The 26,301-nt window shown below is 44.7% G+C and overlaps 2 protein-coding genes across 4 annotated transcripts in view; one reads left to right on the forward strand and one right to left on the reverse strand.

Annotated features, from left to right (window-relative positions):
• Nucleotides 1-2,373, reverse strand: part of LOC142009219 (RING finger protein 151-like) — a 29,583-nt gene extending 27,210 nt beyond the window's left edge. For 2 of the 3 annotated variants that reach the window (XM_074986934.1, XM_074986932.1), the window contains exon 1: nt 1,794-2,096. The gene's annotated coding sequence lies outside the window, so the exon portion shown is untranslated. Of the gene's footprint in view, nt 1-1,793; nt 2,097-2,193 lie in introns of those variants that run through there. The other variant, XM_074986933.1, reaches the window with a different exon arrangement.
• Nucleotides 2,374-2,505: 132 nt separating this feature from the next.
• The window catches only part of RAD54B (RAD54 homolog B), a 128,332-nt gene continuing 104,536 nt past the window's right edge, over nt 2,506-26,301 (forward strand). Inside the window, exons 1-4 of the mRNA XM_074985699.1 lie at nt 2,506-2,544; nt 8,624-8,777; nt 10,936-10,943; nt 12,950-13,128. Of these exons, the coding sequence (XP_074841800.1) occupies nt 8,640-8,777; nt 10,936-10,943; nt 12,950-13,128 (325 nt within the window). The 5' untranslated portion in view covers nt 2,506-2,544; nt 8,624-8,639. The remainder of the gene's footprint in view (nt 2,545-8,623; nt 8,778-10,935; nt 10,944-12,949; nt 13,129-26,301) is intronic.

The following is a 26,301-nucleotide window of genomic DNA, read 5'->3' on the forward strand; positions in this document are numbered from 1 at the left end:
CTCATAATATACTCCAGAATAACATTAAGCTTTTTTTGCAACTGCATCACACTGTTGACCCTACCAAGTTACAATACACTTTACCCCCGAAATTTTTTAGTCATAAGACTGCCTAGCCCAAGGGCAGGCAACATATGGCCCATGGGTCAGACATGACCCATCTAATATTTCTGTCCAGCCTGCAATGACTCTCCAGAATGCAAAAGGTCCTGCATCACAGTGGGGTGCTCAGACAGGCTGCTTGTTTGCTATGGCCCCATGCTATTCCCCGTACTGGCTGGCTGTTGGCATGCCTTTGCACATTCCTGGTGAGCAGGGAGGGGAAGACCATGTCTCTGCACTGCCCCTGCCCCAGCACTATCCTCACCAGTTCTCGGCCAATGGGAGCTGCAGGGGCAGGCAGGGCAGAGAGACATGCTCCCTTTCTGTCCCCTCCAAGGGGTGTACAGAACCATGCCAGCAGCAGCCAGTCACTTCTGGGAGAAGTGTGAAGACATGCAGCCTGCCTGAGTGCCTTGCTGTATTGCTGGCCAGGAGCTACCAGTGCTAAGCCCTTGCTAGCCAGAGCCTGCTCCTGGAACCCCCTCCTACATCGGAACCCCCACCCCAGGTAAAAACCTACTCTAACTCCCAAGCTCTCTCCCAGACCCTCAGTCTCTCCTGCACCCCAACACTCCACACCAGCCTGGAACTCGCTTGTGCCTCCAAACTCTGTCCCAGACTTTGCACTTCCTTCATTAATAAGGTAGAAATATGCAACCCATGATGACTTACAACATGACTTACTTACTTACTTATGACTTATTCGTGGAATGATCCCCCTGAGAAAATTATTGCCCACCCTGATCTAGCTGGTTATCTTCCATTCTGTAGCTGTGCATTGATTCTTTTTTCAAAGTGAAGAATTTGCATGTGTCTTAACTGAATTATATCTTGTTGATTTCAGACCAATTCCCAGTCTGTCAAAATCATTTTAAATAACAATCCTTCCTCAAAACTTCCAGCTATCCCTTTCATCTTGGTATCATCCAGCACTTTTATAAAACACTCTCCACTCCATTACATGATTATCTAGTCAATAGTTACAAACATTACATTTCCTGAAGAGCACATACTGAATTTTCACTATGTTTGAAAAAAATATAACAACAGTGAAATTTAGAAATCTGCAAAAATCAAGATGGGTATAAAAATTTTCTACTATAAATAAGCATATAATACATTTTTTTAAGTTACACTGATTGTTTGCTGTTTTCCAAGAACTAGAGCCAAAAGCAAGACTGAAAATGGCATGCATATGTGACACATACCACTTTCACATTAAGGTACAGAACAAAATTTTGCTGTAAGATGTGAATTCAGTAATTCTTCTGGAGCAGTTTACGGAAGGAAGAGACACTATACTTTAAAATGAACACTTGGGTTCAGTCTGAAGTTTCCTTAACTTTCCTAAAAATCCCAAACTGAAGTGCTCCTCTCTGGCAAAACTTTCTTGAAGAGACATACCAACTTGAACATAACATGTTTCTATCTAAAACGTTTGTTATAATTGTGAAAACCTGGAGACTGGCAATATTACTGCAATACACTTCAGAACCTGGTTTTAGCTGTTGTAAATATTATGGCCAGTTTGGAAGCAAGGCGTAATTAGCAATATTTCAACTAACTTTAGTAACATGCAGGTAACATCTGATCACTTTATACAATCTGAACGTCAACACAAAAGGGAATAAGCTACTGCATAGGAAAAAGGTTACACTTTAAATGCAATTCTAGTCATTTAAATTACTTACCAGTGAAAGTCTGTAGACGTTAACGTTCTTCCAAGCCGTACCGGGGTCAGGGGGTGAGACTGACGGATCTGGGGCAGCGCTACCCGACCACCACGGGGAGGGAACTCAGGGGCAGATATGCAGCTCGGAGTCACCCCCCGGCCACCCCCGCCTCCGAATTCTCGCTGACTGAATCCCCATCGGCTGATAGCCAAGTATCCGCGGCTCAGCTCCAGCGAAGCGCGCTACCCCTCCCAAGCGCCCCCGTCCCTAGGTCAAGTCACCTTAACAGACTTCCGCGCCTGGAGCGCCCGCGGCCCCCACACCTCCAGCCCTTGGAGATCTGACCCACTCACCAGCCCAGCGGAGGGACCTCCCCACCCAGCAGCTCCCCACACTCTACCCTATCCACTAGGCTTACTTGGTTGCCAAGCTGCGCCCCAACTGTAGCGATCCGCAGTGCATTTTGCGACAGCTACTACTTGACGGCTGAGTGTCCTACCAGTGATGATCCTAACTGGACGGCCATGAGGAGAGTGGCTTCTTGCGCAACACAGCCCCAGGCAAACTTCGGAGGAAGAGGCAAGTGGGCATGGGCGGATGCCGGACAGCCGGTAGAGTGGGGGCTGGGAGTTAGGCACATGCGCGGTTGAACGACGGCTGATGACTGGCGGGAGAATCTGGAAAGGAGGGCGCATGCGCTTGATGCCCAGTGGCTGACGGGAGCCGGTGGATGGCTGTGGCGGGACGGTCGAGTTGAGCGGTGCGCTGGGTGAGTGCGGCGGGGGAGCTCGGGGGCGCAGGGACTTGGGAAGCGGCGCAGCTTGTTATGTCCCTCCCGGCAGGGGCGCGCAGATGCTGCTCCCGCTCGGCTGCAGGGGATGGGGGCGAGCACGGAGTAACCGTCCACCTGCCGCAAACTGCCTGACCCAGTCGCACGGGCCTGGCTTGAATCATAGAATCCTGGGGCTAGAAGGGACCTCAGGAGATCACCGAGTCCGGCCCCCTGCCCAAAGCAGCATCAACCCCAACGAGGCCATCCCAGCCATGACAGTGTCCAGCTGGGACTTAAACCCACCTGGGGCTGGAGATTCCGCCACCTCTCCCGGTAACACATTCCAGTGCTTCACCACCCGCCTGGTAGTCCCTGTGTGTGGGGGGCGGGGCGGGGGTCCTGGTATCAAACAGCTGGCTTGGCAAGGGTTGCTGAGCACAGCTCCTGCCAAGCCTGCCCTGCTCAGCAACTCATCCTTGCGGGGCGATGCCGCTGTGGGCCGCAGGCTGGGTTTGTGTGGCCTGTCACTGAAGTTACACTTCGAGACTCTCTCTGCGAGCTTTGAATCTAGCAGGTGCCTGGAACAAGCCCTAATGTGGCGTGTGAGGCGTCGGACCAGCCAGTGAAAAATAGCATGTGCTCTGCACACCTGTTGGTGCTGGCAATCCCTCCTCTCATGTGCACTCAGTGGTCTTCCAGCCCCTTGAGTTGTACAATCAGACACGCCAGATCTGCCGCCTTAGAGAAGTACCCCTCTATTGGTGTTTGTTCTGAGGTAGCTGATACATAACCGAGTAAAGGGGTGTGTGCAGATACATCCATACAGTGCTTTTTTTCCTGCAAAAAAGGTGGTGGAACTCAAGTCCCAATCTGCACCCCTCCCTCCACAAGAGCCAACCCTCCCCCATGCAGGGGCCCAAGCTGCCCCCACATGGCTTAACCACCAGTTGTTCCCCACGCCCTCCCCAGAGAGGGGCCCAAGTGAAGTTGCCAGATGTTAAGAATACTTATGAGGGAAAATAGCCTTCCCCTCCTCCAGGCCCAGCCTGGGAGTCTGCCACTCCACCTGAGTCCGTATCCCCGTGGGGTTGCTGCTGGGCCTGGTGCTGCTGCAGACGGGGGTGTAAGGAAATGACCACCAACAGTGCCGTCCTGTGGGAAATGACTGCTCTGCTCCAGGACTGGTTGGCAATGGAGCAGGAGGTGAAGGTGCGGGTGGTGGACAGGCTGGAAACCCTGATCCAGTCTGTGGCCACCCACCTCGCCCAACCTCCCGCTCCCTCGCTAGCACCCCCTTGCAGCCCCTCCCAGTGCAGTCACGGACCTTGGGGCCTTGCTGCTTCCCATCCTCCTGCCTGCTTCCCACCTGGCACTCAGGCAGTGGCTGGTGGCCTGTGCCATCCAGGGCAAGCAGGCCCCTCCCTCTCCACCAGCTCCCCCATTCCCTCCCATGCCTGCTACTGTACTGCCCCAACCTTCCCTCACCCACCCTACCCCTTTCCTCCAAGTTGGTTCCCTCCCCCAGTGCCGCCTCCCAATCCCTCTTGCATATAGTTCCCCCTGTGTACATGGTTGTAGGCACTCATTTTGTTTAGAGGTGTATAAACAGGCAAGTTTTATTAATAACAGTAAAGTCTGAGGTTGTATCCCTACTCCCACGTCCTTATTATGTGAAGGGGGGGTGATGAGAGATGAGGGTGCTGGGGAGGGATGTGGTTGGGAGTTGGCTCGGGGAGGGTCACTGCGGGCCCTAGGTGAAGGCCTCACAGAGGACCTCCCTGACATGCACCCTGTCTCTGTGCACCTGATGGCATGGGGCTGCAGGTGGCTGCTTGTATCTGGCAGTGGGCTCGGCAGCCCAGCCCAGGGCATCGGGCTCCCCTTTGGTCTCCACAATATTGTGGAGAGCACAGCAGGCCATGACCACTGCGGGCATGTTCGGGAGACTAACCTCTAGCCTTGTGAGGAGGCATCTAAATCGCCCCTTCAGATGTCTGAATGCCTGCTTCGCAGTTTTTCTGCTGTGGTTCAGGCATGTGCTAAAAACATCCTGTGACGGGTCAGTGTGTCCTGTGTAGGGCCTCATGACCCACGGGTACAGAGGGTATGCAGCATCAGCCACGATGCAGGGGGGCATGATGAGGTCTCCCACCGGGAGCTCCTGCATAGGTAGGTAGGTCCCATCCTGTGGCTGAGCCACGAGCTCTGAAGCACCCCGATGTCATGGGTCCTGCCCGACCATCCCACACGCACATCTGTGTACTGGCCTCAGGCATTGACAAGGGCCCGGAGGACTGTGGAGTGGTACCCCTTTCTGTTTATTAAGGCACTGGTGCTGTGTTCTGGGGCCTGGATGGTGATGTGTGTGCTATCCAACACGCTGAAACAGTTGGGGAAGCCCAGGTCTGTGAAGCTGGCGAAGCCGATGTCCAGGTCTCCGATGGTGACCACCCAGCAGAGGAGAAAGGTGTTGATTGCCTGGATGACCTGTGTGGGGTTCAAGACAGAAGCATCCATGAGTGTGTGGCTGGGTGATATCCATCTCCATGCAGAGCCCCCCACCCCATTTCCGTGTAGGGCCACCCCTAGCTGGGTGCCCCACCCCTGGTGGGTGCGTGGCCCTGGCCTGGCTTACCTCAATCAGAATTGCCCTGATGGTGGCCTCGCCCACCTCAAACTGATGTCTGACAGAGTGGTGGCTGTCTGGGGTGGCAAGCTTCCAGAAGGCAATGGCTACCCTCTTGTGCATGGGGAGTGTGGGTTGCATCCTAGTGTCTCGGTGCTGGAGGGCTGGGGCGAGCCAGTGACAGAGCTCCTCAAAGGTCTTCCTGGTCATCCAGAAGTTGCACAGCCACCGGTCATTGTCACAGTCCCCCAGCATGAGGGGGTCCCACCGGTCGGTGCTGGTGGGAAAGGCCCAGCATCGCCAGATCACTGGGGTGGGGCGCAGCCACTGCCCTGGCAGAGGGCCGGCAGGAAGGGGGCTGTGTGGCTAGCCCTCTGGTGCTGCCAGAGGACGGCCACCAGCAGCACTGCCATCAGGCTGACTGTGGCCTGAAGAAAATCCCCCTCAGGGAGCTGCTGAGGATCTATAAAGGTCTCCGCAGTGGCTCAGCTCTGTGCAAAGGGTGTGCTATGCTGTGTACAGCCTGGCAGCCCTGAGCATGTACAGGCTGTGCATGTTGAGAGGGACCCTTTAAAGGAGCGGCTGGCTGTGGGCCCCAGAAGGACTTGTCAGCCATGCAACCTCCATCTGCGGCGTTTCCTGTTATCTTATTTTGAAATAGGGGCCATGGAAGTGTAAAGACTTCCTGAAAATTGCTGAAAAGAAATTTGGGAGAGAAACCTGGAAGGCTGTGGGATGTGTGTTGAAGTATAGATTTTTTTTTATTTTTTTTTTTTGAGGGAGGCAGTTGTTAGGGAGTTGGGAAACCTTGCCCATGCAGATATTGTCAGTCATAACTGACCCATCCCCATGTGTCCCTACACTAGCCTGTCTTCATATGTCCCTGACACCTACTTAACCTTTACTCCTCTTCTCATCCCCATATGTCCATGTATTGCCCTCTTCTCTGTCCACTGGCGTTGCTGCATTTTCACTTCCCTTCAGCTTCCCCTCCCGCCCTGTTAGTCCCAAAACTGACTCTTCTGAATCCCAATCTGTGACCATCCCCCATGGCAGCCCCATGTGCCCCTCTCTGTCTGTGTCCTCCTCCTTATGTGCAAAGGGTGCTGTGAGGAAAGAGGTCTGCTCCTGTTTGAGAGCAGCTACCCTCTCTTTTTGGTGCCACAGCATCCCTTGGTGGTTGAAAGGCAGAATTGCAGCACCTCTGTCAAAAAAGTATTTTCTACAGAGAAAAGAAATCTGCTGGGGAGATGAATGCTGTATATGCACGGAATTCCCCCAGAAGTAATAGTAAAGGACAATCCTTGCCCAGAGTTTACTAAGAGTGTTTCTAAGACAATGTAGATTATATGTGAAGTGTAACCCTTGTGGTTTATAATGTTTACTGGTATCACTTCTGTTGCTGTAAAAATAGTACATTTGAAAACAAGAATGCAGTAAATCTAGATCTTTCCATGGATGCTTAAATATACCTACATGAAAGCCCTTTAAACGTTCTTAAGTTTAACAGCAACAAAGGAACTGAGATTGACTGATAGTAACAGGTCAAGAAGGGTAGTCACTGGTTGCATGAACGGAGTCATTAGGAGAGGCTTGCAAATCTTGAATATGATTAGGAAAAAGCCAAGAAGACATCATTTAAAATAAGAATGCTTCCTTATACAGCTACAAAGTGACTGCCATGCAGGGTGAAATCAACTGGTCATCTTTCTTCTGTTAGGTGTAACTCTTGCAGTAGTTTCATGCACATGCACTCTAACTAGGTGAAACACAGTTACAGAAATCATTGAAATCATTACAGTTACAGAAATCATTTACAGTACCTAAATCTCTGAAAAAGAGTTTTTCTTACCTGTAGACTCCTAATTGCTTATGTGTGAATGTTGTTAGGTTGCTGTGCAGCGAGTAGACCAGTAGGGTGCAAAATAGTGCAGAAAAAGATTTGCGCCACTAGAATATACAGTGTTTACCAAAACTGTGGCTCTGTCCTGTTCCCAGAAGGACAGAGATGTTTGTATTGTATTGTATGCAGGCCTACTAAGATTTGACTGTATTCTTGGTCAGTATGTCAGGTAATTAAAACAATCCTGAAAACCAGTTATGAAATAATTTGAGAGGATTAAACAAAACTCTGCCCATACATTCAGTGTCCCTGTATTGCTATCTTACATTTTTATTGTAAAAACACATTGTCTTTTTCGGGTTCTGTTGCAGCAGTGGCAAATGTACTGAATCAGACTATATCATTCTTGAAGTATGTTGTACAGTAGACCCCTGAGTTATGTGAGGGTTGTGTTCCTGGGCAACCTCACATAACTCAAATTTTGTACAAGTTGGGGGGAGCTGGGAACCAGGTGTTCAGTTTCACAGCTCCCACAGTGGTGGGGAGCCAGGTGGGCAGACAGCTGTGGCAAAGCAGCTTCTCCCCAACTTCCCCCAGCTGGGGGAGCAGGGAGCTGGCAGAGTAGCTGCACTCCTGCCAGCCCCCAGCCCATGGGAACCCCAGGATTTCAACTTGCATTAACGCAAGTTAAGTGTGAGTCGAAATCGCTTATATTGGGGCATTAATGTACTCACAACTCAGAACCCTGGGTTTAGCAGACTAATGCTCAAACCACTGAGCTATCCCTCCCCTCCAAAAATGTAATTGGAGATACACATCTCCTAGAACTGGAAGGGACTTCCAGAGGTCATCTAGTCCAGTCCCCTGCCCTCTTGGCAGGACCAAGCACCATCCCTGACATCTATTTGCCCCAGTCCCTGAATGGCCCCCTCAAGGATTGAACTCAGTCTTCATCTTCACAGACCTTTTGATGTTTGGAAAGCAACAAGCACACCGTGACTGCTACTGGCAATAAAAAAAATGTAGTAATTGCCCTGAATGCAGCATTTCATGTAGAGCTGAGTCTGTATCCAGGTCTATCCCCATCATGATATGGGGAGTTTACGCAACCAGTTTCATAGGCAAAAGGCAGAATTCCAATCTCCGATGCTCATGTTGAACACTGAATACTCTGTTTAGAAGCACAGTTATGGATTTTTAAGATTAGCTGTGAGAGGCATGAGAGAAATTTCCATTTCCAAATGTTTCTCTCCATTGGCCTAATGTCCATGTACATTTTGTAAAAAAGTAATTTGTATACTGTTCAGCCCTAATGTACCTCTTGCTCTTGAGAAATGCATCATTGACCTCTCAGGTGAAAGAGGAAATGTTAAGACTGGATCCTACAGCAAAGGTACAGTTTACTATTCCCATTTCTGTATTTTAATTACATTTGCATGTCTTGTTTGAATATCTGATATGTTTTTGTACCTAGAGGATGTTAAACCCGAGAACTAAAATTGCTTTAAGAAATGTTCTGTTAGAAGGGCATGAAATGTGTTACACTGAAATATTTCTGCACTTAAAGGTTCTTGCTTCAAAAAACTTCTGTATCTGCTGTTTTACAGACTGGTGGACTTAAGGATGAGGAGATCAGCAGCTCCAAGCCAATGTCTAGGGAATTCAGCTAAAAAGCCACGGTTTATACCCCCAGGAAAAATCAACACAACCTGCCTGAAGAAAGAAAACGAACACCTGGTCCCAGAAATGAAGCTGACTAAGGTGAAAAGACAGATGGGCTAGGGAAACATTTGCTTATGCTGCACCACAACTAAAATATGGCAACAATAAATTGCTCTTACCCACGCAAATAGTCTTTTTCACACAAGTAGTCTTAAACACTTTCTGAACTTAACTCATGCTGAATTGCACTTTATTCCTGAAGTACTTCAATTTACCTCATTGATGAAACTGGAGTAGTAAAGTAAAAAAAAAAAAAGAATCAGAATTCAGCATTATATACAAGTCTTGCTGTAGCCAAAGCTTGGATTGCAGGGTTGGCCTGTGTTTCACTATGTTGCTGAGAGATGTGGGCTGTAATATATTTTGAATGACCTGGCAAAATCCTTTCACAAAAGGAAATACAGGAAACTCTTTCATATCCGGCATTCTATCAACCTAAATTCTCTCATAACTGGCATTTTAACCATAAGTAAATTTTAGTTATATTTTCCATAAGTACAGTATAGTAAGTGCAGCATATACAGTAAAAGTTTACAGTGTACAATACTACTGTTGTTGGTAAATAAAGTACACTGCATACTTCTTATTTTTGGTTGTTAATATTTGATCTTGTTTTTCTTTAGTGTTATACACTGCTGGGCATACCTCTCTATTATCCAGAATATTTGAATATCTGGCAACCTCCTGGTCCCAGGGCTGCCAGATATGAAAGAGCAAGCTGTACTTTCTTGAGATGTGTAATTCAAAAATGTCAGTATGCTGCGTCATAGTGTGGGTGCAAGATAGCAAATTGTTGATATATAAAGAAGTTCAGTATGTCGTCATTTTAATGTATCTTTAATTTTAACCCTCTACTTATGTCAAATAGAATACATAAGTAGATGCTGCTTGTGTGGATCATCATCATCATCAACAACAACCATGGACTCGGCGCCTGTTAGTGTCCGATGCCTTCCTCACTGTTTCCTTCCATCTTTCCCTATCCAGTGTAGAGTGGTTTAGTTTCTGGTGCAGAGCTAGTCTACGATCTACTATATCATCTACCCATTTTCTGTGGGGTGTCTCTCTCCTGTTCGAACTGTCTATTATGCTGAATATAAGGGTCTTGACTTTTTGCTCATTGTTCGTTCTGCAGATATGCCCGAATAGTTGTAACTTCAGTTGTATAACCTTCTGCAGTAGGTTCTCTTTTGGCTGTATCTTCCAATATAATTCCTTGTTGGTGACCTTCTGCATCCATCTTGTTCTCAGGATCTTTCTGTAACAACGCCTCTCAAATGCCAATAACCTTCTCTTCAAATCTTTTGTTATCACCCATGTCTCGCATCCGTACAACATGCTACTGAGTACACGTGTTTTCATGATGCTCAGCTTCATTCCGCAGCATATCGCTTTGCTTTTCCAGATCTTATCTGTCACCTTCAAACTTGCTCTTGCTTTTGCCGTTCTAGTCGCTATTTCCTTCTTACCATCCAGATCAATAGTCCCCAACCTTTTTCAGTCAGGGACCCATTCTGACAATTCAGGAAGACTTTGTGACCCAAGGCAATTCATAACTTCATGGTGCAAGAGGAGGTCCTCCCCAGGGAAAAATATACCCCGCCCCCCCAGCTTAAACCTCTCTAAGCGCCCCTCCACCCAGTTGTTAAACTCCTCTCAGCGCCCCTCTGCCCAATTCGTAAATCACTTTCAGCTAGGATTGCCAGATTTCTGAAAAACTTACGTGGGACAGGCAGCCCCAGCCAGGGCTGCCTGTCCTGCATAAGATTTCTAAAAATTGGGGCTGAGCCCTGGCTGGCAGTGCCAGCTGCAGGATCCCCAGCTGGGTGGGTGAGGGGGACCCCACAGTTGGGAGCTGGCTGGGGTGCAGAGCCCTGGCCGACTCTCAGCCTCCCCTGTCCCCAGGTTTAAATCCCTCTCAGCTCCCCCACCCCCTCTCCTACCTCACATGAGTTCTGTGCACTGCATCTGCTCGCCCCACTGCTCCTTCACTGGGCCACTGATGCCTCCTCCTCTGCCCAGCTCCCCCTCACCCTCTTACTCCCTTCCCACACCTGCAGCATGGGCAGCTCCCTGCCCTGCCATGCTGCAATGGGACTCAATTTAATTGGTTAATGGCTGGATCCCTCCTGCTGGTTGTTAAGCTAATTAAATTGTGTTTCACTGTAGCATAGCAAGGCAGGGCAGGGACTGGGAGCCAGAGGAGTGAGTGGCGGCTGAGCTGCAAATGGGTCCTTTAAGAGCCACATGCAGCTCGAAACTGCCTAACTGGCAACCCTTACCAAATCTAATTGTGACCCATAGATTGGGAATCCCTGGTCTAGGTTGTACGTCATGTTGCTCTTCAAATATGTGAACTTCTCTATGTTCTCTAGTTTGATCCCATCTACACTGATCTTCCTTCCTATTTCCTTATTTCTAAATACCATTGTTTTCATTTTATCTATGTTCATAATCAGTCCGTACTGCTTCCCTTTCTCATTTAGGACCTGTACCATTCTCTCTAGCTTCTTTTCATCTTCCTCAATTATAACTATATCATACGCAAACCTGAAGTTGTTAATTCTCATCCCATGCACCGGTATCCCTTCTACTTCTGCCATGAGCTTGTCCATCACTTTCTCTAGGTGCGTGATGAAGATACTTGGCAATATCAGATCTCCTTGTCTCGTACCTCTGCTTGTTCTAAACTAACTTCCCAACTCTTCGCACATTCTCACCACTGCCTCTACATTGTTGCTGATGTCTTTTAATAACTGTATCAGTCTGCCATCCACTCCATACGACTCCAGCACCACCCAAGTCACTTTCAGATATATACTGTCAAATGCCTTCTGAAAATCGACAAAACAATTGTAGATGTTCTTGTTCTTTTGTTGAGCTTTCTCCACTATCAATCTTCATGCCAAGATCTGCTATGTGGTACTTCTGTCTATCCTGAATCCCACTTGCTTGTCCACTAGATGTTCTGTCTGCGATCTTAGTCTCTCCATCAGTATGCTCACCAGCACCTTGCCTATATGACGTGTTAGGGCAATTGTTCTGTAGTTCTTGCATTCCAACATGCTTCCTTTCTTGTGTATTGTCACTAGCACAGATCTTGTCCATTCCTTAGGTGCCTTCCCTTCTTTCTATGCTATATTACATAGTTGGTGTATTTCCTGAATCCTGCCATATTTGATCATCTCTCCCATGATCTTATCATTTCTAGGGCTCTTGTTCTTTAGTTGTTTCACTGCTCTTCTTCTATTTCCTCCTTCAAAATATTGGTCTCGCTCTCGATGGTCGCCCGGAGATCTCTCTCTTAGTTTTTCCATCAGTGTCTCTGAGACGCTCAGGTTCAACTGTGCTTTGTACAGATTGGAGCAATATCTTGTCCATTACAGCACAATCTTCTTCTTATTCTTGAGTACCTCGTCTTTCTTGTCTTTGATTGCCATCTGTTTCAGCTACCTCTTCCTGTTAATATGTTGTTAATCATTTTATACACCTCCCTGGTCTTACACTCACTTTACTACTTCTCTAGAGCGTCATGCTGCTCCTCTAATCGTTTTGCCTTATCAATTCTGGCTGCGTTCTGTACCTCGTTGCATTTTATTCTATGTTGCTGTGCTGCCCTCTTGGAAGCATTCCTTCTGGTCTTCAACACTCTCTTCTCTTGGACCAACTTCAGACTCCTCTTGAGTTTCGTCTTGATGATCGTGATCACTAGACTGCAGTCCGAGACTATATCCGCTCCTTGGAAAGTTTGGCACTGATGTTACCCATCTTCTTACCAAGATTTTATTGATCATGTTCTTGGACTTCCCATCATTTATATTAAAAGCACATTTATTTATTTGTATTTATGTTATTGTGTATAAACACAGTAAAGGCTTGATTATTCAGTGCAAGTAAAGGGTGGCAGAATTTGGGCAAGAGCATTGCAAAGTTACCATAGAAAAGGAATGATTAATCTGACCTGCATAACCAAACTTCAAAATTCCAGAGGATATTAAATTTTGGATGTCGGTAGTACCTAATTATAATCTCAAAATGACAACAGGAGAAATTTAGATTTTAATATTTTTTATGAAGCCTGATATGGTATTTTCTGCAATATATTTGAAAATAGAAAACTTATATACCTTTTAAATAAAAAAAGATATATGTACTTCTGCATTTAGGGTTGGGAAAATGCTATCCTGAAATTTTGTTTTTGTAGATCAAAGAGTAAAGTATCGTGCCTCTGGGCATATGAGAACTCTTTCTAGAATATTTTATCTAAATATAAATTCTACACAGGTTGTAGAATCTCTTGGAGAAATAAGCTCCATGGAAAAGTGTGATGGAGAAAATGAGTGTAAGGCTGCTGGAGTGAAAAGAGCAAATAGACCTAAAGCAGGTATGAGTTTAACTTTTTAAGACACTGCTGTGATGTAATTTGAAAAACAAGCTGATTTGCTATTTGTTGTCATGAATATTGCATGAATGCTTAGTCTTGTGATAGCATTATCCTCTGTGTTACTCTCTTCCCACAAAAGTTAGCTGTTCAGATCCACTGCTTTTCTCAGTCCCTTCCTCTTATTTGTTGGAGGAGCCAAAGAAAGTGTTTGAGATTCTTGGAGACCAGATGTTGGTGCCATCTTTGGAAGGCCTGGCCTAAACTAAAAGTTAGGTCAACTGAGCTACAGTGCTCAATAGTATTCAAAGTCCACTCCATGAGCAAGATAGTTAAGCCAACCTAACCCCTAGTGTAGCCCGCATTAGACTGACAGAAAAATTCTTCTGTGGATATCGCTAATTACTTTTGAGGAGGTGGGTTATGCATACTGATGAGAGCACCACCTCTTGGTAAAAAGTGTCTACAGTGAAGTGCTATATTGCTGCTGTTGTGCTGATGTTGCTTTTCAAGCTTAGACAAGTCTTAATACCTTTTTGTTTTCTGTTAATATTTTTTCAGACTGACTTACACTACAATTTAGTTATTAGTAATATATATAATTGAGCCCGATATTAGAAAAATTCCACAACTGTTTATAATTTAACTATAAAATTTGACTTTATAGGCATTGGAATTTTAATCAAGTCTTTATTTAACAAAGGGCTGTTCACCCCTATTATAAAATGTGAGCGTTGGTGATGTTTTTTGCTTATATTTGTACAGAACTTCATAATACATGTTGGTGTATATAATAACTTCTTTGGAGCAGCTGTTACAGACTTCTTTTAGTGTGTTGTGTTTTTATTTTGTGTCTTGTAATAATTGAAAAGAACTGTGAAGATGGTGGTTAGAAATTGTTTTGTCCTCATGGATTTGATGGTGACTTAAGCTTTCATTAATACTAATACACAGTAAAATTATAACCATTGATTAGTTTGAAAGGGACATCTCAACCTTTTAAGGCCCTCACATTTACCTTCCTTACAGTCAGTGCTGTTCCTTGTGATGATGCTTATAATTTAAGATTGTATTTAAAGTGAGTGTTAAGAAAAATGTCCAGAGGATAACATTTTGTGGTCTTCTATGTGGTAAGTGCATGTTCAGTGTTTGCTAGGTCCATTACTTTTCACGCTGGCAGATGCTCCAAAATAATGTACTTGGGGTAGAAACTGTATCATCAGGCTCTTCTAAAAAGTTGCTATAGAAGTGAAAGTGTTACTGGAAGTCTTAGTGGTAAAGGGAAAATGCAGCAGGAATAGATTCTCTGTGATGCATGTTAGTACTTCTGAAATACTGGTGTGACTGGAACAGTGAATGGATAGTCTATGTAATGGATAGAACACTGGACTAGAACTCAGTATTCTGAGTTCTGTTTCCAGCTCTCCTGCTGGGTGACCTTAGACAAATCCCGTCTTCTCTTCTTCCTTAGTTTCTTCATTTGTAAAATGGATATTGACCTCCTTTTGTGAAGTGCTGATGAAGAACACTATATTTTGTTTTAAATATTGCTGGAAGTAGTCACTAGTACCGGGATACAAGCAACAGCTTCAGCTAGCATATCTTTGGATCCAGTCTTCACCAAGACTCAATTTGTTTTCAATATCATATATTTTCCAAGACACCCATGTTATTCCTCCCAGTTGTGCTAGCTCATCTGCTTTTCAACACAACCATTGGAACAATTATGTGAATGATTTAGGATGGAAACTTCAGTCATAGCATGAAACTTAATAACTGATATTGTTTATTTAAAGCAGCTGCTTTTTTATGAAATTAAAAAATAGTAGAAACCAGTCATGAAAATCAGTCTGTGTGTGTGTGTGTGTGTGTGTGTGTGTGTGTATGGGGACAGAGGGGGTGTGTCTACACTAGCTGGCTACTTCAAAGTAGCTGGCACAATGTTGAAATAGTACATGTCGTGTCTACACGTGCTGTGAGCTTTTTCGATGTTGAAATCGACGTTAGCCGGCGAGACGTCGAAATCGCTATTCCTATCCGAAGATGGGAATAGCATCCTACTTCAACGTTCAACATTGAAATAGGGTGTGTGTAGATGATCCGCTTCCCGCTATGTCGAAGTAGCGGGGTCCTCCATGGCAACCATCAGCTGAGGGGTTGAGAGACGCTCTGTCCAGCCCCTGTGGGGCTCTATGGTCGCTGCGTGCAGCAGCCCTTAGCCCAGAGCTTCTGGTAGCTGCTGCTGCTGCAGCTGGGGGTCCATGCTGCGTGCACGGGGTCTGCAACTGGTTGTCGGCTCTGTGGATCTCGTGCTGTGCAGGGCGAGTGTGTCTGGGAGGGGCCCTTTAAGGGAATGGCTTGGGGCTTTGCTGGCCCCTTATTTCGACGGGAAGCGCTTGTGTGTGTGGACGCTTCGCATTTCCTTCCGGGCCGGCTCCTTTTGATGTTCTCCATCACTACTTCAATGTTGAACGTCGATGGCACCAGCCCTGGAGGATGTGTAAACGATATGCGTCGAAGTAGCCTATTTCGATGTTCTTACGTCAAAATAGGCCACTTCCACGTAGTGTGCTAGTGTAGACGTAGCCAGGGTGATTTTTAAGAAGAAAACCTCCAGACAGCTCACATTTACGGTGGAGATGAGATGGGGTGAACCCAGATAACCTGGCTGTTTCAGGGTGAATCACAGAAGTCCCCTGGTGTTGTGATCATAGAATTCTAGGGTTGGAAGGGACCTCAGGAGGTCATCTAGTCCAGCCCCCCTGCCCAAAGCAGGATCAACCCCAACCAAATCATCCCAGCCATGACTATGTCAAGCTGGGACTTAAAAACCTCTAGGGATGGAGATTCTACCACCTGTCTTGGTAACACATTCCAGTGCTTCACCAGCCTCCTGGTGAAATAGTTTTTCCTACTATCTAACCTACACCTCTCCCTCTGTAACTTCAGAGCATTGCTTATTGTTCTGCCATCTGTCACCACTGTCAACAGGTTCCTTCCATCCTCTTTGGAGCCCCCTTTCAGGAAGTTGAAGGCTGCTGTCAAATCGCCCCTCAGTCTTCTTTTCTTCAAACTCAATAGCCCTAAACTCCTCAGCCTCTCCTCATAGGTCATGTGCTCTAGCTCTTGAATCTTTTTTGTTGCCCTCCACTGAACCTGTTCCAATGCATCCACATCCTTTCTGTACTAGGGGGCCCAGAACTGGATGCAATACTCTATATGTGGCCTCACCAGTGCCAAGTAGAGGGGAATAATAACTTCTCTAGATCTGCTGGAAATGCTTCTCCTAATACACCCCAATGTGCCATTAGCCTTCCTGGCTACAAGGGCATACTGTTGATTCATATCAAGCCTCTCATTCACTGTAATCCCCAAGTCCTTTTCTGCTGCACTGCTACTTAGCCAGTTGGTCCCCAGCCTGTAACAATGCTTGGGATTCTTCCATCCTAAGGGCAGGACTCTGTACTTCTCCTTGTTGAACCTCATCAGATTCCTTTTGGCCCAATCCTTCAACTTAACTAGGTCACTCTGGACCCTATCCCTACCCTCCAGTGTATCTACCTGACCCCCTAGCTTGGTGTCATCTGTACACTTGCTACTCCGTCTCCGCATCCAGGTCATTAATAACGATGTTGAACAATACTGGCCCTAGAATCAATCCTTGGGGCACTCCCCTTGAAACCGGCTGCCAACCAGACAATGAGCCATTGACCACTACCCTTTGGGCCAGTCTGTCAGGCCAGCTTTCTAGCCAACTTACAGTCCATTTATCCAGTCCTTACTTCTTTAACTTATGGGCAAGAATGTTGTGGGAGACTGTATCAAAAGCTTTGCTAAAGTCAAGGTTTATCAAATCCATTGACTGCCCCATGTCCACAGAGGCAGTTATCTCATCATAGAAGCTAATCAGAATGATCAGGCATGACTGGCTCTTGGTGAATCCATTTTGACTACTCTTGATCGCTTTCCCCTCTTCCAAGTACTTCAAAATGGGTTCCTTGAGGATCCCCTCCATGATTTTTCCAGGGACTGAGGTAAGGTTTATGGGTCTCTAGTTCCTGGATTGTCCTTTTCCTTTTTTTATGGATGGTCACTGCATATGCCTTTTTCCAATCATCTGGGATCGCTCCCGATCTCCGTGAGTTTTCAAAGATAATACACAAAGGCTCTGCAATGACATCTGCCAATTCCTTGGCTGCATTAGATCTGGACCCAAGGATTTGTGTACCTCTGACTTTTCTAAGTAGCTTTTAACCTGTTCTTTCCCCACCAAGGGCTGTCCCCTCCTTCCCAGACTGTATTGCTTAGTGCCACAGTTTGGGAACTGCTCATGTCCATGAAGACTGAGGCAAAAAAGGCATTGAGTAGTTCAGCTTTACCTATGTCATCTGTCACTAGGTTACCTCCCTCATCCGGTAAAGGCCCCACACTCTGTCTTATCACTCTCCTACTGTTAACATGCCTGTAGAAATCCTTGTTACCCATCATATTCCTTGCGAGCTGCAGTTCCAATTGTGTTTTCACTTTCCTGATTACTCTCTGGTATTCTCCAGCCATATATTTGTACCCCTCCTTAGTCACCTGTCCAAGTTTCCCCTTCTTATACTCATCCTTTTTGAATTGGAGCTTGTCAAGGATTTTTCTGTTTAGCCAAGCTGGTTGCCTACCATATTTGCTTTTCTTACTGCTCATCGGGATGGTTTGTTCCTGTGCCTTGCGTAAGACCTCTTTAAAATACTTCCAGTTCTCCTGATCTCTTTTCCCTTCCATATCAATTTCCAAAGGGATCCTGCCTATCAGTTCTCTGAGGGAGTCGAAGTCTGCTCCTCTGAAATCAAGAGTCTGGATTACTGTTCCCCTTTCTTCCTTTTGTCAGGATCCTGAAATCTACCACCTCAGGGTCGCTGCAGCCTAGGTCATACCACTGATGTCTGCCTTCCTGCTCTTTGGGGCTCCCCCCACCCTGTCGTGTTGGACCAGATCATCTAGTCTCCCTCAGCTAAGGCACAGGGGTGGTAACTGCCCCCTTGCAGAGCAATACAGACAGTGAAGCAGTTCAGCTCTGGGAGGACCTAGCTGTAAGGGCTCAGCACCCAGGAGACAAGTCCTGAAGAGGTTCCAAAACCCCAAACAAATCCACCTTACCCAATGTAAAAGTCTTACACAGGGAATGCTCACAGAGTCAGCTCGTCCCTCGTTATGAATGAGAGAGAGAGGTACAGTGGTTGCTCTTCTTGGCCTGTGTCCTCCCCCCCCACATAACAATTATTTATACTAGGCTTGGTAATAAAAACATGTTTGTTTATTAAGTATAAAAAGTAGGATTTAAGTGGTTGCAAGTGAAAATAGTCAGATCAAAATAACTTACTAAATTAAAATGAACAAAAATTACTGGTTTTAATCCACTAAGAAACTTGTTTGGTGCAAATTCTTACCCTAAGCAGCTATTCTCATCTGAGGCAAAAGCCTCAAATCACAGGTGATCCTTTACTCTGACTTAGGTCTACAGCTTTTTCAAAGTTCTTTGTTTCTCTTTAGGGTTTGACAAGCAGTTTTAAAAGTGAACTGAAGACAAAGGCTGATTGCTTCCCATTGCTTAAATAGACTTTCCCCCAGGAAATAGACTTTCCTTTGTTTAACATTCCCCCAACCTCTTGAAAAAATACCAGATTCAAGGTGGATTCCAGTACCATATCTTTCTAGGACCAGGCACAGCTTGGGCTTACAGGACATGGCTATTCACAGGTCATTGACTTGATCACTGAGCCATCCAGGGTCTGCATCATTAGTGGTGGTCCTCCTCAGCACATTTAGACTTCTAAACAGATCCACACTTCATATTTTTAATCTCACATGCAAAAATGGTACATGCACAAAAAAAGGATATACACATTCAGCAGAGTATAACATTAAAATTGGTGTTACCTGAGATATTTAGTCTAAAGCAGGGGTTGGCAACCCTGAGACATGAGCCGAAACACCTTGGCACTCAAGGTGGGAGCTCAGCCCTCTCTCTCTCCTTCACCCATGCAGACAGTCCTGGGACTGGGGCCGGACCCGCATCCTTGTGGGAGCCCTAGGAGCATGGTGCTGGAGCCCCCTGGCAGCCCAGGGAGCCTAGAGTCCCGGGGGAATGGGAGGCTGGGGCTGCCTGTGGCAGAAATCGTGGACATCCTCTGGTCCAGCAAAATCTATCCTTTGGCCTGTTGCTTCCTGGGGGGTCCAGATCCAGCTCCCCACAGGGTCTGGCATAGTCTCTAATCAGTCCTGCTTGGCTTGGGGGTATTCGTATATAGGGCATCCTGTCTCACTGCTGCTGAAGTGGTTTTAACTGTATCAATAATTGAATTGTTACTGGAGCAGAGGTACTCTGGGTGCCCTAACCACTGGGCTGAGTCGCTCTTTCTGGTCCAATGTCTATTAATCCAAAATGAACAGCTTCTACAGCAGAGATGTGGAGCCCCATGTCGCAGTAGTCTGCAGTCTGGTGATGTGAGACCACTGTTCAAATCCTCTCTCTTAACTAGGCACAGGGAGACAATGAGGTGACCACATCTGTCTGCAGTATTAAAGATGTGGGCATACCATGGATTTATATAGAGGCATTAAGGTATTCTCTGTCTTATTCACTATCCATTTTTTAATGATTCTGGGTATTGTTAGCCTTTTTGACTGCTGAAGCACATTGAGTGGATGTTTTTGGAGAACTGTCCACAATGACTCCAAGAGCTCTTTTGAGTGGTTATAGCTAAATTAGTCCCCATCGTATTTTATGCATGGGTCGATTTATTTTTTTCCAATGTGCACATTAAAATTCATTTGTCATTTTGTTGCCCAGTCACTTAGTTTTGAGAGAACTTTTTGAAGCTATTCACAGGCTGCTTTTTTGTTAACTATTTTGAAAAGTTAGTATCATCAGCAAATTTTGCCACCTCGCTGTTTATCTCTGTTTACAAATCATTTATAAATAGGTTGATTAGGATTGGTCCCAGTACAGACCGTTGGGGGACACCACAAAATTATGTCCCTCCATTCTGAAAACTTACCATTTATTCCTACCCTTTGTTTCCTGTCTTTTAACCAGTTTTCAATCCATGAGAGGGTCTTCCCTCTTATCCCACGACAACTTATTTTACTTAAGAGCATTTGGTGAGGGACATTATCAAAGGCTTTCTGGAATTGTAAGTACACTATATCCACTGAAATCTCCAGGAAGTTATGTTTGTCTATGTGTCTGATAATTTTATTCTTTATTACAGTTTCAACTAATCTGCCCGGTACTGATGTTAGACTTAGTGGTCTGTAATTGCCAGAATTGCCTCTAGAGTCCTTTTTGAATAGTGGCATCACATTAGTTATCTTCCAGTCAGTAGATACAGAAGCTGATTTGAAGGCTAAATTACAAACCACAGTTAATAATTCCACAATTTCACATTTGAGTTCTTTCAGAACTTTTGGGTGAATGCCATCAGCTCCCGGTGACTTGTTGTTATTAAGTTTATCACTTTTTTCCAAAACCTCCTTTAATGACACCTCAGTCTTGGAAAATTCCTCAGATGTGTCACCTAAAAAGAATGGCTCAAGTTTGGGAATCTCCCTAACTTCCTTGTCAGCTCACAGAGCTATGGGCAAACAGGAGTATGGATTTACTTCAACACAGAGTCAGTTTGGGACAGTTTACTATATTAAGCTTACTACTTCACTGCTGTTACAATTAGCACAATTTAGCAAGCAAAAGCATCACAGAGCAATGTATATAAGAAACATAAGTAAAAGGCACTTGGAATGTTCACTCCCCTTCTGCCACAGGGAGTCCTGTCCTGATGGCCTGACATCTGGGCGGCTGTGGATGTGGCTCCAGTTGGGGGAATGCAGGGCACTTCTAAGGCTGACGTTCCTGGTGAAATTCACTCAGGGGCGAGACCTCACAATGATTTTATACTTCTAGCTTTTTTCCTCCCTGGGTGTTTGTGCACTGGCTCATCGCCACCATTAATGTTCCACAGAGTTGAAGCAGGGGCCAGTGTTTACCTCATTACTTGGCTCCTAGCTGGAGATATTGGGTGGCAGCTAGTCCAGTGGTCAGGGCTGCCTAATGAGGCCCATATGGTGTCTATGCCTGCATAATTCAAGGCTGTGTGAACTGCATGCAGTGAGTGAGGGGACTTCTATCCTTGCTCATTGGGGCCTGAAAGCATGTTATACAACAATTCGCAGCCATGAAAACTGAAGCAAAGAATTAATTTAGTTTCTCCACAATGGCCATATCTGTGAGTGCTCCCTTAGCATCTTGATCGTCCAGTGGCCCCACTGGTTGTTTAGCAGGCTTCCTGCTTCTGATGTATTTGAGAATTTTTGCTATTACTTTTTGTGTTTTTGGCAAACTGTTCTTCAAACTCCATTTTGGCTTTTCTTATCTTTACACTTAAGTTGTCAGAGTTTATGCTCCTTTCCTCACTGTGATTTCAACTTCCACTTTTTAAGTGGCGCCTTTGTATCTTTCGCTGCTTCTTTCACCTTATTGCTAAGCCACTGGCACTTTCTTTGGTACTCTTACTGTGTTTTTTCAATTTGGGGTATACGTTTAAGTTGGGCCTCTGTTATGATATGTTTGAAAAGTTTCCATGCAGATTGCAGGTATTTTACTTTTGGCACTGTACCTTTTAATTTCTGTTTAACTGACCTCCTCATTTTTGTGTAGTTCCCCTTTCTGAAATTAAATGCCACAGTGTTGGTTTGCTCAGGTGCTCTACCCACCACAGAGATGTTAAACTGTATTACATCATGGTCACTATGTCCAAGTGGTCCAGTTATATTTACCTCTTGGACCAGATCCTGTGCTCCACTTAGCACTAAATCAAGAATTGCGTCTCCCCTTGTGGGTTACAGAACCAGCTGCTCCAAGGAGCAATCATTTAAGGTATCAAGGCATTTTATCTCTGTAGCCCATCCCGAGGTGATATGTACGCAGTCAATATGGGGATAGTTTAAATCCCCCATTATTACTGAGTTTTTATTTTGGTAATGTCTTTCATCTCCCTTAGCATTTCATAGTAACTATCACTATCCTGGTCAGGTGGTTGGTAAGATAGCCTTACTGCTATATTCTTCTTATTAGAGCACGAAATTACTATCCATATAGATTCTACGGAACATTGTGGTTCATTTAAAATTTTTACTTCATTTGATTCTATGTTTTCTGTTCTGTGCAGTGCCACTTTCCCACCAGTGTGATCTGTTCCTGTCCTTCTGATATATTTTGTACCCTGGTATGACTTTATCTCATTGATTGTCGTTATTAAATCAAGTCAGATTTCAGATTAAGTCAGATGTCTGCCTCTGAAAGGTTGCTGAGCCCAGTCTCATGTTTGAATTGTATATATTTATAAGCCAGTTTTCATAGAGCATAGGTGAGCTCCTGTGACACTGGCCCTTAGTGCTCTTATTCCTTGCCTCCAGACTTAATCCTCACATTGTGCAACAATATTTCTTTGACAAATAGTTTTTCAAACATAGTCACGATTTTTTTTAAAGCACACAATGTGATGTAACATTTCGCAGAATGAAATTTCTAGAGAGTGCTGAGTTCAGAAGCTCTCAGGGAGAATCTAATTGCTCTTGGTAAATCTCTCAGCCATCTCCTAATTGCCTGTCAGTTAACCAGTGTGACATAGCTTGCACTTGGAGTGTTTGTGGATATACATCAATGCCTCTGTGCAAAGCAACTTTCTTAATTGCCTAGTCTTGACGTGGGAACCATAAAACTGATTGTTTCTGTTAATCTGAACTGAACAGTATATTTAATTGATTATTTTTTGATCATTTTTCATGTTTTTTTTCCAGTTGTGTTAGCTGGAAAATGGAAGTGAATCAGTTTTTTAAAGATTCTCGAGTATACTAGGTACACTATAGCTCAAATAGTGAGAAATTTAAATTAAATCAGGTTTTCAGTTTAATGACTTGGAATGCTTTCTATGTGATTTGTGTTCATTAATTAAAACCACAAGCATATCTTTAAAAAAAGTATTTACTACTGTTTGTAATGGAAGCCTTAAAAGGAAACTTGACGTATAACAATATAGAACATACCTGGACATTCAGAAGATTCAGTATTTGAACCTCAGATAACAAAGATAATTTGAAATGTATGCATTTATGAACTACTTTATAAAATAAAAAAGGCAAATCCTTTACAAAAGAAAAATGAAATAAGTATTACCATATTGTAAATTCAGTGTGAGACTAGAATGACTACATCACATGATCTCCAGAGCAAATCTTGGCACATATATATTCAATACAATAACATAACATTGACAGAGCAGGCAAAAGTGAAATTCAAATAAAAAGACACGTGTTTATTGATGGAAGCCAAGAAAGTGACCTTTTCCAGGGTTACTGTTGGTATGGGACATCCAATAACTTTTAAATTTGTTTTGGACACAATCTGATTTGGAGCCTAGACTTGGACATTATTGCAGCTTTACTAATAAGGAAACAAAGGAAGAGGCCAAAGAGCTGGGAGCTGTTGCACATATCAGTGACAACTGGAAGCTGAGCTCAAGACTTGAACACTTGGAATCAACTAAGAGACTGCACTGCTAGCTGTAGTTATAGAGAAGAATGAAAAGGACTGGGACAGCGTTCCCCAAACTAATTTGGCCACAGAACAGGTTTGGGCTTGGAATATATTGATGGAACACATACATGCTGGTCTGGGTTGTGTGAACTGTTTCATATAAAAAATTGCTGCATATAATGCTCAAAAGTTGATTTAAAAGGTTTTTTTTTTTTTAGATGTCTCATTTGACAAAGAACAAAAAATCACAAGAGAATCATCTGAATGGAACAACTCATGTTCTTCTGATAGGACGATTAGCAATCCTATAATTAAGTACAAAAATTAAGTACAAACCCAAAACAAACATCAGCATAACAGCAAAAAAATAAATAAATAAAATAAAAAAATGGTTAGTGTCATTCTTTTGTACAGAAATAGAAAGGACAATGTTGTTCAAGAAAGGACTGTCCTCCTTAAAGCTTAAATGATTTTTATGAAAAAGAAATACAAAACAATTTAGGTATGGAAAATATTTTTAAATTTTGTATTTTTATAAATTTGTTATTTTTACAGAAAACTACTGGAAAATAATATGTAACATTTGACAGTTTTTTTTTTTTTTATGGGAAGAGTGTTTTTGCATCTTTGGGTCAGAAGTCCACTTTAATATTAGGAATGATTCAGGAGAGTTTGATCCTCATATCAGGTGCAGCATCATGTGATTTCTCTGAACCTGACTTGTGCCGAAACAATCCGAATAGACTCTTTGGGCATGAGTTACATAATAATAGCTATACTATCATGGCTGCATTATAAATATTAATATACTTTTAATCTAAATACTATTCAAATAGCTTAGCTTTTTTGACACACACAATTTCATATAATATTTTTAGCATAAATTTTTTTTTTTTTCATGGAACACGGATTCGCATCACATGGAACACCAGTGTTCCACAGACCACAGTTTGGGAAATGCTAGACTAGGGAAATAGAAAGGTGGCAAGAGGAATAGAGACAAATAGGCTTAGGCTGTGTCTACAGTACCACCTTCCTTTGAAGGTTGGGAGTTTACTAATGAAGCGGTGCTGTGCATAGGCAGCACTTCATTAAGCAAATTTCCCCCACCCCGCGGCATCTCCGAAGTTTTAAACATCGAAGTACTGGCATGCGTCTACCCGCAGCGCACCCCCCAGTACTTCGAAGTGCCAGGGCAACTTCGAAGTACGGGCAGGTGCGCCGCGGCTAGATGTGTGGCAGTACTTTGAAGTTTAAAACTTCAGAGATGCCGGGGGGTGGAGTTTGCTTAAAAGGAAGGTGCTAGTGTAGACAAGCCCTTAGAGGAAGAAGTGAGTGAGGTCTGTTTTGGTGGTTTTCCTTTCAATCTGCTGGTCAGATTTATTAATAAAATTATCAGGCTTAGATTTAAATTAATGCTGATAAACAGAAACTGAATCTGACATAGTGAAATCAGTGGGGAAAAAAATCTATTAAGAACAGTTGATGAGAGTGCAGCCTCCCTGGCCTACTTCCCAATGGTACCTTGTGCCTGCAGGTAGCAGGTGTCAGCTGCTTCTGCTGCCATTCAGGAAGTCTTCTGTAGCTTTTCTGTCATGGTTCCGCTCTGTCATCAGCCAGGAATGTGGGGGCTGTCACCAGGCAGCAATCATTCAGAAGTTCAGTGGCCTTACCTGCTGCCCTGTTTGGGGATCTCTGCTCTGTTAGGCCAGAGCTGTAGCCTCCTGCATACCTTGTACTTAGGTGTCTTAGGCCCTGTGCTATACAGGGACCCCTCTGAATTCTCTGTGGATGCTAGGAACCCCATGTTGCCTTGCTAGCAGGAGGGCCCTAATCCCAACCCTCCTCCTAGCTAATTTTCTGCATCTATAAAATTTAAAAATATTTTTAAATGCAATACACACATTTATAAATCAAATTCACACAGATTCTAGGGTCAGAAACGACCACCACGATCTCTAGGTTTACCTCCTGTACATTCCATATGACCGAACCTCACCTATCTATTCTAATAATAGGCTCATGAACTCTGGCTAAATTACTGAAGTAGTCAAATCTCGTTTTAGAGGCTTAAAGTTACAGAGAATCCACCATTTACTCTAGTTCATATCTATGTCCCACATATCAAAGGAAGGAAAGGGAGGGCGAGGAGTCAAAGATTTCTGTCAATGTGACCTAGGGGAAAAGTCCGTATTGACCCTAAATATGGCAGTCAGACCCTGAACATGCGGATGAAACCTGCCAGGCAAACATCTGGACAAAAATTCTCTGTACAGTGAACTCTCAAAACGTGTGATTTCAGGTTGCACTTAGCTCGCATTAACATTAGTGAAGTGTAACTCAAAATCCTTCCCCTGGCCCCACGCAGCCCCCATTCAAACCCTCTGCGGCCCAGCTTACCACCCCATGTGCAGCTCTGGCTCAAACCCTCTGGCCCCAGTTCAAACCCTCCTCCTGCAGCTCTGGTTCAACCTCCCTCACCCCAGTTTACCCCCCACCCCGTGTGTGGCTGTAGCTCACCCTCCCAAGCCCCAGTTCAGGCCCCCAGCATGTGACTCCGGCTTACCCCCCTCCCCCTGGTGCAGCCCCAGGTCAACTCCACC

The sequence above is a fragment of the Carettochelys insculpta genome, chromosome 2 (assembly GCF_033958435.1).
Source record: "Carettochelys insculpta isolate YL-2023 chromosome 2, ASM3395843v1, whole genome shotgun sequence".
Lineage (NCBI taxonomy): Eukaryota > Metazoa > Chordata > Testudines > Carettochelyidae > Carettochelys > Carettochelys insculpta.